The 18,126-nt window shown below is 40.9% G+C and overlaps 1 protein-coding gene across 46 annotated transcripts in view; it reads right to left on the reverse strand.

Moving 5' to 3' along the window:
- celf2 (cugbp, Elav-like family member 2) overlaps positions 1-18,126 on the reverse strand; it is a 620,189-nt gene that overhangs the window by 74,451 nt on the left and 527,612 nt on the right. For 13 of the 46 annotated variants that reach the window (XM_079623593.1, XM_079623566.1, XM_079623570.1 and 10 more), the window contains exon 1: positions 9,867-10,108. The exons of 18 other annotated variants lie outside the window; for them this stretch is intronic. In XM_079623593.1, the coding sequence (XP_079479719.1) occupies positions 9,867-10,009 (143 nt within the window). In that variant the 5' untranslated portion in view covers positions 10,010-10,108. Of the gene's footprint in view, positions 1-1,332; positions 1,743-9,866; positions 10,161-18,126 lie in introns of those variants that run through there. 15 more of the 46 variants (XM_079623590.1, XM_079623560.1, XM_079623580.1 and 12 more) reach the window with 8 other exon arrangements.

An 18,126-nucleotide genomic window follows, 5' to 3' on the forward strand; every position in this document is an offset into this window, starting at 1 on the left:
CGTCTGTGAAGTGCTCGCGCTGCATCAAACTATCCCTCGCGCCCCGGAACACTGCACTTTAAGTGAATTACGTGTCCTGCGCGCGCTCTAAACTGATTTCGGCAACACATGCCACGTAACAAATCAAATTTGAAACAACCCAGATAGAGAGAGAGAGGGGGGGAAAGAGAAGGGGAGTCAGTCATTGCGCATTCCGATGGTTTAAAAACAGAGACGGAGCGGCGCATGTTTTCAACACTGAGCTCGAGCCATTTCAGTCACATGTCTCTTGCTCATGCACGAGCTGACACTGTGCTGCGGATCATATACGTTCAATTTAAAGCAATTATTCTGCTATTTAACGCTCTGAAGTGTGAAGTATTAAAATATAAAGGCGGTACACACTAGGCTATTGGCTACAAATGTTTCCTTTAAAAAAATAATAGGCCTACCATACACAATATGTTCCACTAAAATTATATATCTGATAATATCAGACAAAAAAAATATGCATATGTCCATTAGAATAGCATATGGCTTTTTTTTTTTTGTCATCTAGGCTACTAGGCTTTTTTTTTTTCTTCTTTTTTTTTTCTTTTTGGTAGGCTAAGTGGTTTGGAAAGTGTCAAAGGGTTTGTATGTAACATCGCACCCTGAATGGTTAAAAATGTCTTGGACACCAGTCATCGGAGGGTTAATGTTCCCATAGCCTACTTTTGAACCCCATAGGCTATATCACACAACAACATCAAATCCATTGTGGATGCGCGTGCACGTGCAACAGACGCGTTTTAGTAGCCTAATGTTGATGTTGATAAAATATGAATGAGTCTTAAATGACCAAACAAATCAACTGAAATTGTCCTAAAATCGAGTTTACCCCAAAGCCACAAATGCTCAGTGCACCGAGTATCAAAGTAACCCAAGTTCTTTAGCCTAATGCATGCACTATTCTAATTCCAATAATAAGATGTGATATCAGTGGACCGTTACATAAATGCATATTCTCGCAAGGAAGGAGTTACACTGAATATCCATAGCTACAATTTCACTCAAGCACTGCAGATCAGTCTACGTAACATAACAAAACTCTGAGACGATTCGGACTGTCCGATTACGGAGCACTCAATCCAACGTGTTTATTTCCCCGATGTGTTTGAGCACTGGCACAATGAATGCAGTTAAAAGCAAAAAAAGACAACATTAGCACCATCAGCCCCGTTATCTGATCGCTGATAACACAGCGCGAGGCGCAAACACACTACCGCGTGCCCTATTTGTCAACACGCTCGCGCCGAACAAGATGACAGAAGAGAGCTGAAGAAGCAAAGAGATAAACAGCTAAACGCTTACATCCTCTCTCCGGCGCTCAACAATCGTCCCTCCACCATCATCTCGGGTAGAAAATCCAGATTGTAGGACGAAGTCATGTTCAGGCTGACCGTGTTGTGCGCCGCGGACTGGATAACGCCCGCCCTCCGCGCGAGCCTGCCTGCCGAGTTTGGGCGCGCGAGACAGAGAGGGACAGGTGCAGCAGCGCGAGCGGTACTGCTGGGCACACACACACTAACTGCGCTTGTCACATTCTTTTCCTCTCACCCATTAGACTGTTTTTCCTCAACAATCCCTTCAACCAAAAAAAAAACCCAAAAAAAATTCCTTTTTTTTCAGACAACTATCGTTCCGGAGCGTCAAGCACCGGGAGGGGAGAGGCGTGGCTGCTCGCGCTGCTGCTGCAGCGAGTTTTTAACCAATGCATCTCTGAGCCATATCAACCGCTCTGTTCTATATGAATGAAATAATTAATGAAAGTATCTAAACCCGGCTTTCTTTCATAAGGGGACACAATAGATATTCTGAAGAATGTTCACGCAGCTCCTATCCATAATGGAAGTAGATGGGGACTGGAGCTGTCAAGCTCCAAAATTGACCAAAAACACAAAACTGGAACATGAATTTGCTGAAAACATTGCCTTTCACAATAGGTCAATAAAATTCACATGCATTCAAATATGTCGCAAACAGATGCATTGCCTTTTTTAAGTTCAACATCTCCAGTCCCATTTCACTTTCATTGTAGCCATCACAAAATAGCTCTTCTTCAGGTTAATTCGTTTGTGTTCCACAGATGAAAACTAAGACATAGACTAACCAAATTTAGATTAAGAGATACTAAACGTACCTTTATATATTGAAGATTTATTGCATCGGAATATTTACTGCATCGAACCAAGAATTCAATTTGAGGCACATCCCCATTTTACAGTGCTCATCCTTTCATGCGTAAGAAAGAGCACATTTCCTTTTTTGTTTTCCCCTTGCATGCCCCCAGGGGAAGGGGGTCTCGAGCCGCAGCTCTACAGAGCACTTGCAGGAACTAGGTCATGGGAAACACTCATGCTTAATGCGTATATATACGCACAACCGATGCATGGCGAAGAAAGAGGATGTTGTGCCTCGCATTCTCTAGAACATGACCACATAAAATAAGAAGATCTGGGAATATGCGGCCTAAACTAGCAACCATTAAAAAAGTGCCTTGTCTTGCAGTTTATGCTTTTAAATTATCCGTAACAACATATTACAACCAAAAGCTTCGGAACAAAACAAAAAGCCATAATGGGCCATGCCTGTCCTTAAAGACCAAGTGCAATGAAGGATTTCAACTGTCATTAAAAAGCAGTTGCGCAGAATTTAAGTGCCATAACCAGCAACAAATGGCCAAATTAAACCCGAAGAAAATAGATTCAGCACAAAACAAAACGTGTTGTGCTCTGTTATGACCTGTAGCCAAACAAAGTGCTAGTATTTGCATGTGTTCAAGGGTGGTGTTTGTGCATGCAAGGATGCGCAATCAATATTTCCTTCTTACTATAACATTCATGAGAAAACAGAAGACGAAACTAACCCTAAAGCCAGATCCTTAGAGACAGTTTAGATATAGGCTACAGTTTCTGTAATGATTTTACACAAATTATTATAATACACAAGCCGGTGGGGTCATCTTTCCCTCTAAGAAACACTTGTGAATGCCGCCTCCAGCTTGGACAGTCAAGGAGAGGTGACTCATAAAATATGAAATAATCAAGTTGGTAATATACAATAATTCCGACATTATTCGAGTCAATATATATAGGTGTAAAACCACAAACACAAAGTAATACTTCTCACTGACCTAAAATATCAATTTGTGCATCAATTACATACAAAACAAACTAAATGTTGGTGGTGGTGGTGGGGGGGGGGGGGTGCATTGTGAGTTCTGGACAAGTTAATAAACATTCTGCCGTTCTCACACAGTGCGATGTCTACTACCTTGAGCAAATATATATTACATAAAGCATTGTGCAATAAAGAAGCAATTTACGAATGCTTGGCGTTGCTGTTACGCATGTTATGAAGATGATAAATTCACTAAATGGGCTTCTATTTGGAGAGAAATTCAGCAGTAAACCCAAAGCCTAGGACAGAAATAGGGGTGAACACAATGCTAACAAAGAATACAAACATCTTCCTTGTAATTTTGTGTGATGCAAAATAGACATTTATAAAGCATGTATCTGCTTAAAAATGCACATTTCAATACAGTGCAAGCCTTTACCTCAAGCCTTTTTTCAATTAAACTCCCGAAGTGACTTGAGAGCTAAAACACTGTACAAGAATAGTGTTGGTTTAACTTAAAAAAGTAAGTTACCTGCACGGTTTACGGTAACTATTTAACAGCGTCAGTTACAAGTTGCTATAGTAATAACTATGAATAATTACATGCAACTGTACCAAACCAAACCCTAATCCTAACACTACAGTACAAAGACGAAACAAAGACACCGTCAAATAAAGAGTAACCTTGTTTACTAGCCTAACAAGTTTTAAGGACCTAAAGCCCAGCAGGTTAGGGGCAAATGCAGAGCCAATTTTTCCACTCCAGAACCGACTTTTCTGCTGTGGAAAAACACTGAACAGTTCCGTATCAGGCTCTGGCACACTGTACGTGGAAAAGGGGCAACAAGGATAGAAGAGATCTCTCTGGACATCCATTTTACTGATATCTGGCAGGTTGTAGGGACAATTTACGTGTGGTATTAGGCGGCTTTAGCAGCTCGGAACATTAACTCACACCACAGACCTTCATGTCGCTCCCTGAACATCCTTCAATCTTTCCGGCTTCCTCTTCTGTGTCCTTCTCTTGGGGTTAAGAAGTCTGATGAAAGCACTTAAGGGCTGATATAATTCTCTCTTGCAGAAGATAATGGAATTTAGCCACAAGACGTCTTTCATTTGGGTTTCTTTCTTTCTCGCTGTCGCGCGCTCTCTCTCTCTCACACTCTCAGGTCAAAGGTATCCCCGTTCTTCCTCCTGCGGTTGTTATTGTTACCCTTTTAACTCTTTCTGTTTTTTTTGTTGTCATTTTTTGTTCTTATTTTCCTCACCTCCTCCCCAGGGGTTTCAGGGTTATAGCCTGAATATTTTCTCTTGCCGTCAACCTGTTTACTGCATTACTGTTCCCTCGCATTACTGTGAGTAGAGAGTTGCCAGCGGTTATTTTAATGACAGTAGACCATTGCGAACACACACATAAAGCGGCAATATGAATAACCTGAATTATTCCTGCTAAAACCACACGCCGGAGGATTAAGTGAGGTAAAACTATATGGTGAACGTTAAGTAGAACATATTCGTGGACCGACATCCCTGTCGATTCCAATCAACCAATCAGATTTGAGGGATATGTGTATGTCAATTATGGGCATACAACAATGTTTAGGGGCTTCTACACCATTCTTATTCACCTACCATTTCCCTCCGATTTTAGGAATAAGTTAATGGTAACATTTCAGGCAGCCGCTGTCTGGCGATTTTGCACAATCTTTGAATCGTCAGTCACACGTACTTTCACATATATGATGGTTGAAATATTGTGCAGTTAATCTGGTGCATTATATTGATAACCTCTAGCAAATATGTTATTACTTTGGCATAAAAGCCCAGGGCTGAGCTCCCAATGTCCTCGCATCCTAGTTACGCCCCTCTTCTGCCTGATTTTCTTGGGGTCCTTGTTCTTTGTGTTCTGTATCTCTCTCTCCCGGTCTCACACCTTCTCTCTCTCTTTCTCTATGCCTCTCCCCCTTGGGTCTGGACCCAGCTGGCCTATAACACGTATTGATTGACCATGTAGGAGGAGAGCAAGGAGACAAGAGAGAAAGAGAGAGGGAGAGAAAGGCAAGCCCGGCAGGCTGCAATACACGGAGACAAAAATAGTACACCAGGAGTTCAAACCGCACAGAGAGAGTGTGTGAGAGAGAGAGAGAGAGAGAGAGAGAGAGAGAGAGAGAGAGAGAGAGAGAGAGAGAGAGAGAGAATAAGATAGGGGTGGGGGCAGGGAAGGTAGTTAGATGGAGGATAAGACGAAGGAGAACATGCTAAAGATGGCAGATATGGGGCGGGGTAAAAGACTCCATGTATTAGGGGTCTTACAAAAATCGAGGAAGCATAGCAGCCACAGAGGGAGGTTCTTGTGAGCAACTTAAAATGACAAATGCTCTCCTTCTCCATCGCTGGTTTCGACTGTACGTTTTTAGAATGGAACGACTAAGCCTAAGAACTGCTAACATCCCTTACAGCACCTCTAAAAAACAACAAGACTCAAACCGGTGGAAGTCAGCATAGCCTGATTGTAAAAACGTGCCTCTAGCTACATTTTTGCAAACATGTACCTTTAAATCCAATTCACTGAAAAGAAAACTAGAGGCAGCAATAACTTTTTCACACAACTTATGATTACAGATCAATAAATACTTATTTTCACATGGTCCCTTGCACAATACTACTGTATGTTATGACCTCAAAACACTTTTACCATAGTGAATTATTTGTAAACTACATTTTGATGTTTGCATCACATACTTAGGACGCTTGGTAGTTAAAAAAAACGTAGAGTTCAAATTGCATGAGCCGTATTTATATCCAGTATACACACACCCCATATCAGTCGAATTCATGCAGCAAACTGCACAATGCTTGACAACCGTAAACATCTATCCTGCGGTCCTGCTTGGTGACAGAAATGTAGATATATTGCGGTAACAACGTCTCTACCTTCTACCCCTACCTTGCACAATATATACGTCAGTCCTAGCATTTTAGCCGTGTACACATACATGCATGTAGATGGACATAAGGGCTGCTAGCGGTATATCAGAAGAGTCTGTTTGGGCTCATGAATATTTGATTAACTCATGGATTATGTAAAGCAGTGAGCGTGCTCATTTGGGTGAGAGCACACACATACATACGCATACTCTCAGTTACGGTCTAATTCATACTATAGATATTGTGCCTCAGGTCGTATCAGATCAGCACACACAGACATATACTGTATACACACACATGAATGAACCTAATGAATTTGTGAAGCTTCTTTTTCTCTATATCAGACAAATCACACACCAGAAGTCATATCACAGGAACTGGTGAAGTTCTAGACCAGATGCAAATAATTCTAATCAAAAGGACAAAGTGAAAATTACCCCTCTACACTATTCCATTAAAATTGTCCAAAATAATCCCTTAAAATGATAAACAACTACATTGATTAGACTTAGAAATCCTAATATGCTTTTCTTGTGATTTTTACATGTATTTTATCCAATTTGACCAATTTAAAAGTTCTGTGTGACTACCACTAGGGCAAAAACTGCGACGATCATGCGCACATGTCAGAGATATTACATATTGAGATGGCTTAAGGCTTGATGCGGTTCACAAAATATATCTGAATGAATTGTTAATGAATTTGACTAATCCAGTTATCGAGTTTAACTTAATGATTTGGTCGCAACGGTTAAAAGATTATCAGAGGGGAAGATTATCATTGAATTTTGGTCCAATTTTGGTCAAACTAATGCACAATAGTGTGCACAATTGTTTTAGATTCTGCATTGAAGCTTGAAAGTCTTTTGTGTTCAATGAAAGTCTTTGCATTGGTACAATATTATGGTGAGGATCTTGAGTTAACTACGCATTTGAACTGTCAACATGTTTGTAACTACCTATCTGAATAACAACACGTGGTTTAATGACACATTTGACTGTAACTCTATCATCCACTTGAGTACTGTGCTTTGCTAGAGAGTGCATGTAAGCCTGTCACTGTAATCTGGGATCACTAGCCTGGCTAATCTTCTACATTAACTCGACCCCAGTTGTTTGCATTGTCACCATGGCAACCAGCAGCAATGCTATTATGACATCACACGATATCAACAGCATATCGTATTGCATTAGACTCCCCTAATATTCATTTCTGTCATATTGATCCAGAACTAAATCTGTCTCCTAAATCATAAAACCATCCAACATTCAAACTAAAGGCCCGTTTCTGCTTCCCACTATCCCAGAATGCCAACCTCGGAGTGATTGTTGCCCAGTGCAGTGAACCTTACTGGTTTAATTGAACAGGTCTTGTGTAGCAAAATTGGAGTTTAAATAAATTTGCCATTTCTCTCCAAGTCCTACATTCATTAAATAGCCTTTTTCTCCTTTCCTTTCTCTATCCATCTCCCCCCGCTTCCTTTGTTTCAACATCCCTCCCCCCGTTTCCCTCATTAAAGCGGGACCCTGAGAGCGCTGGTCACTGCTTCTCATTTATTTTCATTTGAAACTCGCGCAGCTTCGCTGAGCCACAGCTCGACGCTGAGCCACAGCTCGACGCTGGGCACCTAGGGACAGGTCATTCTCCTATAACACAAAACCACCCATTTCTGCAACACGTTCGCGCACATATCCCAGTATGCACAGTGACAGCAGCCTGTCGCCACAGCCACACACAGACACAACCGCCATCGCCTTGTTTTACCATAATGAAAGGCTTTCCAAGCCACTAATTGCAGAGTACAAACTCCAAAGTTTGTAGCGGAAAGTCGGCAGTGCTGTACGAGTGGTTTTAGGAAGAAAGTGTAAGCTTTTATGACAGTCCGTTAAGAACCGACCTGGTGTTATCCGTGATTGCTTAACCCTTCATTTCCCTGTACAAAACACAACATTTTTAAATTTGTCAGCTAAATTCACACTCATACAAGCTGCACTTGATAATCTAGTGAGCTGCCTACCTACACAACATCATAAATGAACTAAAAATGCTGTCTAAGCAGGCAGCTCTTCAGGTTTTTGTCCAAACATGATGTCTAGGCTGCAAGTTTATCAGGTTTTGAGACTGTGATGTCCAAAATCGAAGTCTAGGTAGGCAGACCACTAGGTTTCGAAATATAAATAGCATAAAAGAAACGTTTCAAAATCAGTCATATTACACCTTACTATCAATAGTAAATAAAGTCATTGAAGGTTCTAGACATCATTACAGTACATTCGGCATCATACGGATTGAAGTTGAAACTCAGCGGCATAAATCGATGTGAGTCCTCAGCGAACGAAGCATTACATCAAACGCCAGAGGCACACGCAATAGACTCTTTTACAGTCCCAGCATGTATGGTTTTCCCTTGAATGTGGCCCTTCGGTAGCTCCATAAATCATTATTGCATCAAATAACGATAAACGTTCTCAAGTCCATAGATTCAGTCCCAGTCGCGTTGGGGTACATTTGTTAATAGTTGGTCGTATTTCTCTAATGAGCATGCTTGTGTGTGATGGTTATGGCACGCTTACATTTGACATTTCCTTATTGGAGGAGGCTGAGTTATAGCCAAGGTATGTGTGTGTGTGTGTTACAAGAAGACCTGACCGCAGTCATTGAAGAGATTCATGTTCCTTGGGGGCTATTTTAAAAGCCATTGAGCACAAGTACAATGAATGAGTAAAAGGCCATAAATCTACTCTTTAAACCAACATGGCCGCCTCTCTGGCCCAACTAATGCCCTCACACCCCATTACACTCCGCACATTAAAAGCCCGCGTTATTAACTGCCCATAACCCTGGGATAAAAACCAACCCGACACGGCCCGATTAGCACCCTTCTCCAGTTTAAAAAAATGGCCAGAGAAAGAGATGAGAAGAGAGGTAGAAAGCAAGCCACAAAGTGAGTGACAGCCTCATTGTTGGGGCGTCCCATTGTTGAGAATGCTTTCAGCGCTACCCTCCTTCCATCTCTCAACCGAATGCTCCCCTCCATCCCTCTCCAGCCCCCCCCCCCACCCACCCTTTTAAATCCAATCGTCAGAGAGGCGTGCAAACAAAAGCAGACATCTTTCTAGTGGCGGGACGGGGCTTAACCCCTCCTGCTCATCCCTCTCTTTGTTTAATGCGATTATTACATCCAAAAAACTCAGAATTTAGGTCCTCGCAAGTGTGTTTGCACACTTAAATGTACACATATATACTAAGGTGAATTATTATGGATTAAGAACGCTTGTACGAAAGCGCAATAAGGGAGGATAGTGATTTGCATGCACAATCTTATAATATAATATAATGAATTTGATGTCTCTTTCTGTAACACTGTTTCACACACACACACACGCGCGCATTATCCTGCGTGCACGTACACGCATCTCTAAACACTTCTCTATAGCTGTATCAACTCTTCAGTTTTCAAAGAGGCTCCAAACGAAGCGTAGGGGATGAGAAACAAGAGAGGGGAACATCGCAAGCTGTGCATTTTGACGGTTGGCAAGACGAGTGCCGACGGTACAGCACAGACAGGGTCCCGCAATTTGACAAAAACACAACTGCATGCGCGCACAGCTCAAACGGCCTACAATCGGCATGTCAACGAACCAAGCCAACAAAACCGCAGGCTTCCCTCAACCAAACATTCCTGAAATGACTCGCCGCATGCCTGCAGCTATGAACGGCGAACCTTTCGGAGATACCCTGATCTGAGTATGTGTGTGCATGTATGTCTTTGTGTTCTGTCCAGGGACAGCGTTACCTCAGCAGCAGTTCTTCTGTGCTCCTCATGGAGACAGCGCTGTTCGCGGTAGATGGGTATCGCATGCTGTCCACACACACACTCGGCACAAAGCCCAGCTCAGACGAGTGCTCCAACATCGCCGTTACTCCGAATGCAAGCATGCACTACACACGCACACGATCCTTGTGCTTTCAGTTGTGGCGGGTGTACGCTGGCCCTTTCTCTGGCATCTGAATTCTCTCTCTCTCTCTTTCTCTCTCGCAGTAACACTCCCACCCATCCACCCTCACCGGCTCCCTCCTCCTTCCTCTTGTCCCTCCCCTCCTCCCGTCTGATTCACTGGGCTGTGATAACCCTTTCTGACAGCTCATGTTGTTTTTGGGCCACAGCTAGTGCTGTTAGCCTGGTGCTGGCTAGCATTGGGAAGCCTGCTGTTGTCCAGGATGCCCAACACCCCAGAGGACAGCTCGTATCTTGTATCCAGTTGAGAATAACAACTAAAGAAGTGCTGTTTAAACACTTAAAAAAGGCAAGACTCTATATCTGGTACCACAATTTCATCCATCTCAAGAACATCCACCTTTGTCCTAATTGTATTTTCCTAACAAGCTGCAGAGATGGGATGCAAGAACTTGCTTTCTGTGAATGACTCCAAGCACACTAAATCAGGGACTTCTTTGGATATCAATAGTGAAGAACCGAAAGCTAAGTGAAATAAATGAGTGGACATAAAGAGCAGTCTGCTTAAAGCAGTGTCTCTCAACTCCAGTCCTCCAACTCCTATCTTCTGGGAGGTGGGTTCCCAGGACTAGAATTCAGACACACTGGCTTAACCCTTTAATGCATAAATGTTTTGCCAATCAGTGTTACAAATTCAGTTTTTTAGAGTCCTGGATCTATAGCACAGATGGAACTACCTGTCGTGATAATGTAAAACTTTCCTGATATTAGAATAACAATTACAGAAGATTAAAATAAAGCATATTTGGTTACCTTTTAGAGCTTGGAAGGGAGCTTTGAGGAGATGTTTTATACCATCATCACTGTCCTTGTCAAAGCTCATCTCCCAGTACATTCAGCTTCTGGCTCATATCCGCGATCTCAAACATATACTTAAAACTATAATTTACAAAATATTCAAATTCAACATTTTAATCACTGACAGCTTCTTGACAGATCCACCATCAAGTGACGGTGACACTATTTTTTGATTGAGTTGCTCTACAGTAAATAACGGAGCTGTTTTAAGTTTTGCTGATGATACTTCCTATTCTTTTGTATTCTGCCTGCAGTAACTATGAGTGAAACGTCACTTCATCATTGTGTATCAGACATTGACAGCTTGTGGATTTTAAAAAAAAATTGCACTTATTCAATCATATCCCGCTTCACTAAAAACCCGAGGTATGCGTTTTAAGGGTCAAAGGATAACTTTGGCGATGTTTAACCAGCTTTGTATTGTTACAACGTTAGTAGTATACATATAGCCTGGGAAAACGCTAACGAACTTCCGGCAAATTTGAGATTTGCTCTGCAAGTCTGTCTGGCCAAGAGCCCATTCAAGCCCATTTCCAATTTTTCCAAATCGAGGCACCAATCACAAACGTTGAGGCGGACTTTACACGATGATGTTCGCTCTGATTGGTTTTAGGTCTATCCAATTGCGCCCAGAGGCATTTGAGCGACGTCCGTTGGTGACGCCCCTTTGGAAATGGGCAGTTAATGAACCTTCCCCAGACCCACTCTCAGTTACAACTGAGAAGGGTCTGGTGTCAACCAGGCTAGTGTAAATAGACAATTTGACTCTTTTACTATGGTACCTAAATATACCAGTTTATTTGTCAGCAAATGTCAGCCAGATGACACAACAAACAAGGCCCAGGTAATGTGGAGAAATAATACACATTGTTAATTTACATGCTTTACCGACTTACAACATAAAGTTGGTTGGCAATCAGCAAAGTTGTCTTTTAACAGAAAATCACCACGGTAAGAAAATGATGGGTACTGTGTTAAAATCATAAAAGGGTTATATAAACTGAGCTTGTCTTCACATGGTCTGAGCAATTTCTCCTGTTTAGCGTGCCAAGTTTTGAGACATGCTTCCAGGCTAGAGTATACATCAGTGCTACTACTCATGTTATTTTTTTCTTCCTCTCAGAGACAACACTACAGGCTTTTTGAGGACCATTGTTTTGATGAATTAGTTCTGCGGTGGGAAAGCAGAAAATCACCAGGGACGTGGATTAGTTAAACGAGGGTTCTGAGTGTGAGTGTTGTATGTGCAATTCTAAGAAGCCCATTTGTTCTCCCAATAGGAACATTTTTGTTAAATAGTCACACTCATCTGAAAATAACCTCTTGTCATTGCTCTTTCTTTTCACCATCTGTTCCTACCCCTCCATCTCTCTCTCTCATTCTCTCCATCCCTGAAAAACATATTTACCTCGTCTCTCTCTAAATGTCTCCTCCTTTCACAAGTTTCTCACTCTCTCTCTCCCTCTTCCAAATGTCTTTGCCTGTTTAAAAATGCATTGTGTTTATTACGGCTTATGAATGTTTAATCGCGAGAAAAACAGATCAGAGGATCAAGGGCACCGATTCATTAAAGGACAAAATTTTGTGTTGCACCTTGCACAATTGGCTACGATCATTCATAACACTTGCAATAATTGCCAAAGTAATTTGTTTACCAAACAGCTGCGGTCCTGAGGTGCCCCGTTAATGTCCTATAACCGTACCTGCAATAGTTGCAGATCCCATCACTTCAAAAAAGTGTTTTCCTTCAATGCTGATCTGCATTATAGTGACCATAGTGATTTCAATTACAGATGTCATGCAAATAAAATTGGTTAGAGGCATAAAACAACCAGTTCCAAACGTCTCTCTGCTCCATCTGCCACCTCCTTTTTTTTCTTCTTCTCTTTTTCTGTTTTTCTCAACCGTCAGCCCCTCTGCCAGGCTCACATGTGCTAGTCACTGTAAATGTAATGGTTGTCCAGCAGCGAGCGTTTCTGAGTGGCAGGCATATAGTCTGATGTGGGCAGGGAACTTAACGGCTAGATGAAAATGCCAAACGTATTACCGATCAATTCTAGTTCACGCTGTTTTTCATTGCAACTCGCAGGGGGGGCATTTTTTGGCATTTGTTTTGCAACATGAAAATCTAAGTCTGTCTGCGCGAGGGTTGAAGTCGAGCTGCTACTGACAGCCAAAGACAAAATATATGCCAGGCATGATCACTGGTTTCCTATGATCTCTGGCAATGGTATTTGATTAGCTCCGCTTGAATATGATGCCTGATCACTCACAATTGGTTGAGTCCATAGGGCCCATTATGAGTCATTAGTCCAATATAAGGGAAGCAACGAGAAGCAAAGCAAAGAGACGAAATGAGAAAAAGAATCAGTTGAAATTAGATTAGAAAGATGAGACAAGATGAAATAAATTGAGAAAAGAATAGAGAAGAGATGACAAGAGATTAGACAAGACGAGATACAATGAGAAGAGAAGAAACAATATGAGATACTAAAATAAGAGAAGTAAAACGATGGAGACAAGAAGAGATGAGACAGGGTGAGACAAAATAAGAAAAGAACAATTGAGATGTGACAAGAAGAGAAAATAATAGAGAAGATATGATGAAATTAGACAAGAAACTAAGCAAAGAGACAAACATGAGAAAAGGAATGAGTTAAAATTAGATGAGAAGAGATGAGACAACATGAGATCAAATGAGAAAAGAAACAATATGAGATCAAATAAATGAGAGAAGTACAACGATGAACACAAGAAGAGATGAGACAAAATAAGAAAAGAACAATTGAGATGAGACAAGAAGAGAAAAGAATAGAGAAGATATGATTAAATAAGACGAGATGAGACAAAATGAAATGATGGGAAAGTAAAAGATGAGTACACAATAAGATAAGAAAAGAGAAGTGACAAGGTGTGAGAAGGCAAAAAGGAAAGAGAGGTGGCGAGACAAGAAAAGACAAAAAACCCTATACAGAAAAAGTGTGGTGGAGGGTGAGAGAGATGAGATTCTGCATGTATAGACAGTGCCCTGGGACAATGTGTGCAGACACACACACACTCAAAGCCAAAGCAGGCCGATTATAAAATCATGTACAGTCCATCACACAAACATAACGTTCTCTGTCAAGTCGTTGTATTGCATTTACAGTTTAATGAAATGACCTAGTTAGAGTATCTTCCTGCGTTCTCTTCCTCTGTGCTTTCCTGCAATATTCCCCCTCTCTCTCTCTCTCTCTCTCTCTGAGTGTTTTTCACTCTTCTTCCCTTCTGCCTAATTGTCTTGTCTATAACGGTGATTAAAAGGTCAATGTCCAATCACTCCTAGCCATGACAACCCATCTTGAATGGCTGTCTATGTTGCGACTAGTTACTAGGCTGGACTTTTTTGGGTTTCATCCTGAAACTGGGTTTATTGTCCCCTCAGGAGCTTCCAAATACAGTCTTAGCGGGCACACAGGACACACACTCGAGTTCAAAAACAGTTTTAACAGAACACAAGGGGGTTTCAGATGTGTTTTTAACAATAGGCTCGTTTCCAGTTATTGATAGGTATGATATTAAAAAGACAACGTTTTTTCAATGACACAACGGCACAAGATCCATTTTAACTTAGTCTTAGCCTCACTCACAGCCTGTTCACTGACCGACACACTATTTGAAGTCATTAAGTCTACTATTACATGATAATGATAGTGTAATAATAGTGTAATAAGCATAAAAACTGTGATTTGCCACTTTAAATGTCAATCAGACAGTCTCATTCCATTTAAGTGGACAATCTGCAGTACATACTGTTCAATGTAAAGTTGCAAGCTACATAAACTATACAGGGTAATAAGGATCAGGACCTTGACGGAGTAATTTTACCTGTAAATTATCTTAAAGCTCAAACCTAACTCAGATTAAGACTAACGCTAATTATTTCTTCATTGAGGAGAGCTAAAGATGCAATTTTGATGAGTTGTGCATGACAAGCACTGGGGCTGCTAAGTCATTTGTGGCACTATTAACGCTGAGGCTTTTGCAAGTTTGTGTGTGTGTGTGTGTGTGTGTGTGTGTGTGTGTTTCTTTAAGCAGGTCAGGCTGATGCAATTCTCAGAGGTTCTGTCTTATTATTAAATGTTATCTAGCCTTAAAAAGATATCAAAGGAATATCCCAGCGAGTGGAGAGAGGGACATCGAGAGAGAAACCTAAGGTGTTTTGTCTGAATATGAGAGTTCTTGAGCTAACATTAATAAAATAAGGATTATGTGATGTCAGCGCTGTGCCACTTCACCTATTTCAAAACCGCACTTGGCTCTCTTTGACCAGCACTCTCGGATTATTTTAGCTCGTTTTGTCTCTCTCTCTCTCTCTTTCGGGCCCCAAAAACCTCATGTCTCTATCAGAATGCAGTCCACGTGGGACCCTCGGAAAAAAGGAAGACCCTCAATTCATTCTCTCTCTCTCTCTCTCTCTCGTTCTGCAGGAGGAATGCACCAAAACACAGATGAATAATTTAGATTTTTTTTTTTCCCAAAGAAAAGGTTTGACGCAGCAGAAGAAAGAGCTGCTATAAAACATGCATGAGATACACGCGTCCACAATCCGATTGCTGATATGAAGAATTAATCTTATCTTTAAAAACACGACAGGACCACATGAAAGCGCAGCGGGAAATTGTTCTTAAGTTTTTGGCTTTCGGACAACCCTATTACGGGGATGAGATGAGATAGATCTCCTATATTGTTCCGGTGACACCGTTATTATGGCCAATCAAATACAAACAGTGCCTCTTTTTAATTCGAAGACGACCAATCAACAGAGATTAAAGACACAAAGGCACAATCCATGAATGGCAGTTAGAGTGAAGCGTTCAATGAGTGTTAATGTCAGCGTGACTATTCATGATCCTGTTGCCGGTAGATCAAAGGTTTGGCAGGAACTGTGTGTGTGTGTGTGTGTGTGTGTGTGTGTAGTCTCATAAGAAACTAAAGTGCTTGTTAATCTTTGAAAGTTGGTACGTGTCTTGTAGACATATAGTAGAGGTCTTCATATGAATATATAGGTCATTTAGTGTGTTAGCAAAAATAATGTGATAAAAAATGAATGCATTTAATGAACCTGAGTCATTTCATAATAAGGGATATTCTTACCCATGGAGCCATTGATATGATCAGAGAAATTTAAGTTATTCACATAGAGCATCTTCTTTCTTTCAAAACTGAGAGGGAACACAATATATTAGAAGAGATTTTTTAAGATGTCAATGTACATTTTTCAAACTTCAATGTTCTTTTAACTTATGTTTTAATGCAAAAAAAAAAGAAAAAGAAGAAGAATAAAAGCAAAGAAAAATGAATTATTAAATAAAATAAAATAAACCCAAGCCAAAAACATTTACTTTTAGAATGGTTATCCCATAGATGTTCATCTATTCTCAAAGCTCATACACACACAGTTTGAGCTGCACCAGTGAGGATCTTTCTCTCCTTGTCCTCCCTCTCACACATGCACACGTGCTTGAACTTCCAAGCGGCACCTAGAATAAGACAGCCAGTCGGGCATGTTCTATTTTGAGCTATTAGCAGACAGAAATTAATTTGTCACCTTCCATTAGAGGCCTGATTCTGGAGTTCTGTCTCCTCAATTATTTCCTCAACACACATACACACAGCAAAAGCCATTTGCCCCCACTATTTATATGGAAAATGTTTTGCTTGGATAGATGATTTTCCACATTGTCATTGTATTCAGGTCCATATTTGCTCTTGACTGAACTCTGTACGTGCGTGCGTACGTGCGTGCGTGCGTGCGTGTGTGTGTGTGTGTTTCCAAAGTGAAATAAGGACTATTGTGCTTTTGGATGTGGATTTGTCTGTGTACACACTTCAAAGCCAGCACACTTTCTCAAAGAATGACAGAAAAACAGAAGAGGTAGAGTATCTGTTCATTAGGATGCTAATGAGAGAGAGAGAGAGAGAGAGAGAGAGAGAGAGAGAGAGAGAGAGAGAGAGAGAGAGAGAGAGAGAGAGAGAGAGAGAGAGAGAGAGAGAGAGAGAGAGAGAGAGAGAGAGAGAGAGAGAGAAAACACAACTCTTTCTTTTTCTTCCTGGGTATTTTTGGCTATTGAAGAGCATCACAATAATCTAAATATTTCCCTTTCTCTGTGAAAAGCTGTCAACAGCGGAATTTTTGCTATGAAACATCATCTTCAATGTCACGCGGATGAATAATCATAAAACAATGACAATAAATATATTAAACGGGCAAAATTCTTTACTCATGCAGCCTTTTATTCCCTGAAGCCCACTTTATTAATGCTAGTCACAGACATACTCACCATTTCCACCTTCTATACACGAACACAAACATTTCAAGCTAAGCAAGATCAGTCTCACGTCATTGCATTGCGTTCCCATCACTGTATTCTCAGTTTTGCAACAAGAAGTGCTATAGCTAGCATTAGCATCAACAGTTTTCGTTTTCAGGTCAACTACTGTCATGATACAGCAACATTTTTGACGAGAATCTTGCTAAGCTAGCTAGTTAATGCTAGTTATATGCAATTTACAGTTATAGTAACTACTTGAATTAAGGAGCTCTATCATATATGGGGAAAGCTAGCTGCTAGCATTCCCCTTCATCTCAACAACAGTGTCAAGTATTGCGTTTCCAAAAACAACTCTACATTCTCACGCAAGACATTTACTCTCACTAGCTAAACATTTGCGTCCTCTCACAAACCTATTCCAAAGTTTCTTTGGGCAAAGTACAGTTTCTTGGAGGAACGTAAACGTTTAGCAAGAGAAGGCAAATGCATTGAAACATAAATTTGAAACATAAATCCATTTTTTTTAAACATTTTTATTTTTAGGGGTTCTGTAAACCTTCACGTATCAGTATAGTTCACTGACGTTCATTAGCTATAGGCTACTTTGTGGAATACTAAGTACTAATTGCTATGTAAATGTGGGCGGTCATTTGTTAATGAGCTCATGTTTATGACATTATAATCATGAATACTCAACCCAGGCTAATTGGGAAATGTCTGCAAAATGATGTTGCTTCATGCACGTTTCTCGACACTTTGTCCATGTCCAGTGAGTGGCTAAAAGGATTCCAAAACTGACGAATGTGAATCTGGCAATGTTGGTTACAATGGCGTATTGCTGGAGTTTAGAAATGAAATGCCTAGTGAGCCTAAATTGTGAATATTACTTTATTCTTGCAGCTTAATTTCCCTGAATGGGTGAACTG

Source organism: Phoxinus phoxinus (assembly GCF_949152265.1).
Source record: "Phoxinus phoxinus genome assembly, chromosome: 9".
Taxonomy (NCBI): Eukaryota; Metazoa; Chordata; class Actinopteri; order Cypriniformes; family Leuciscidae; genus Phoxinus; species Phoxinus phoxinus.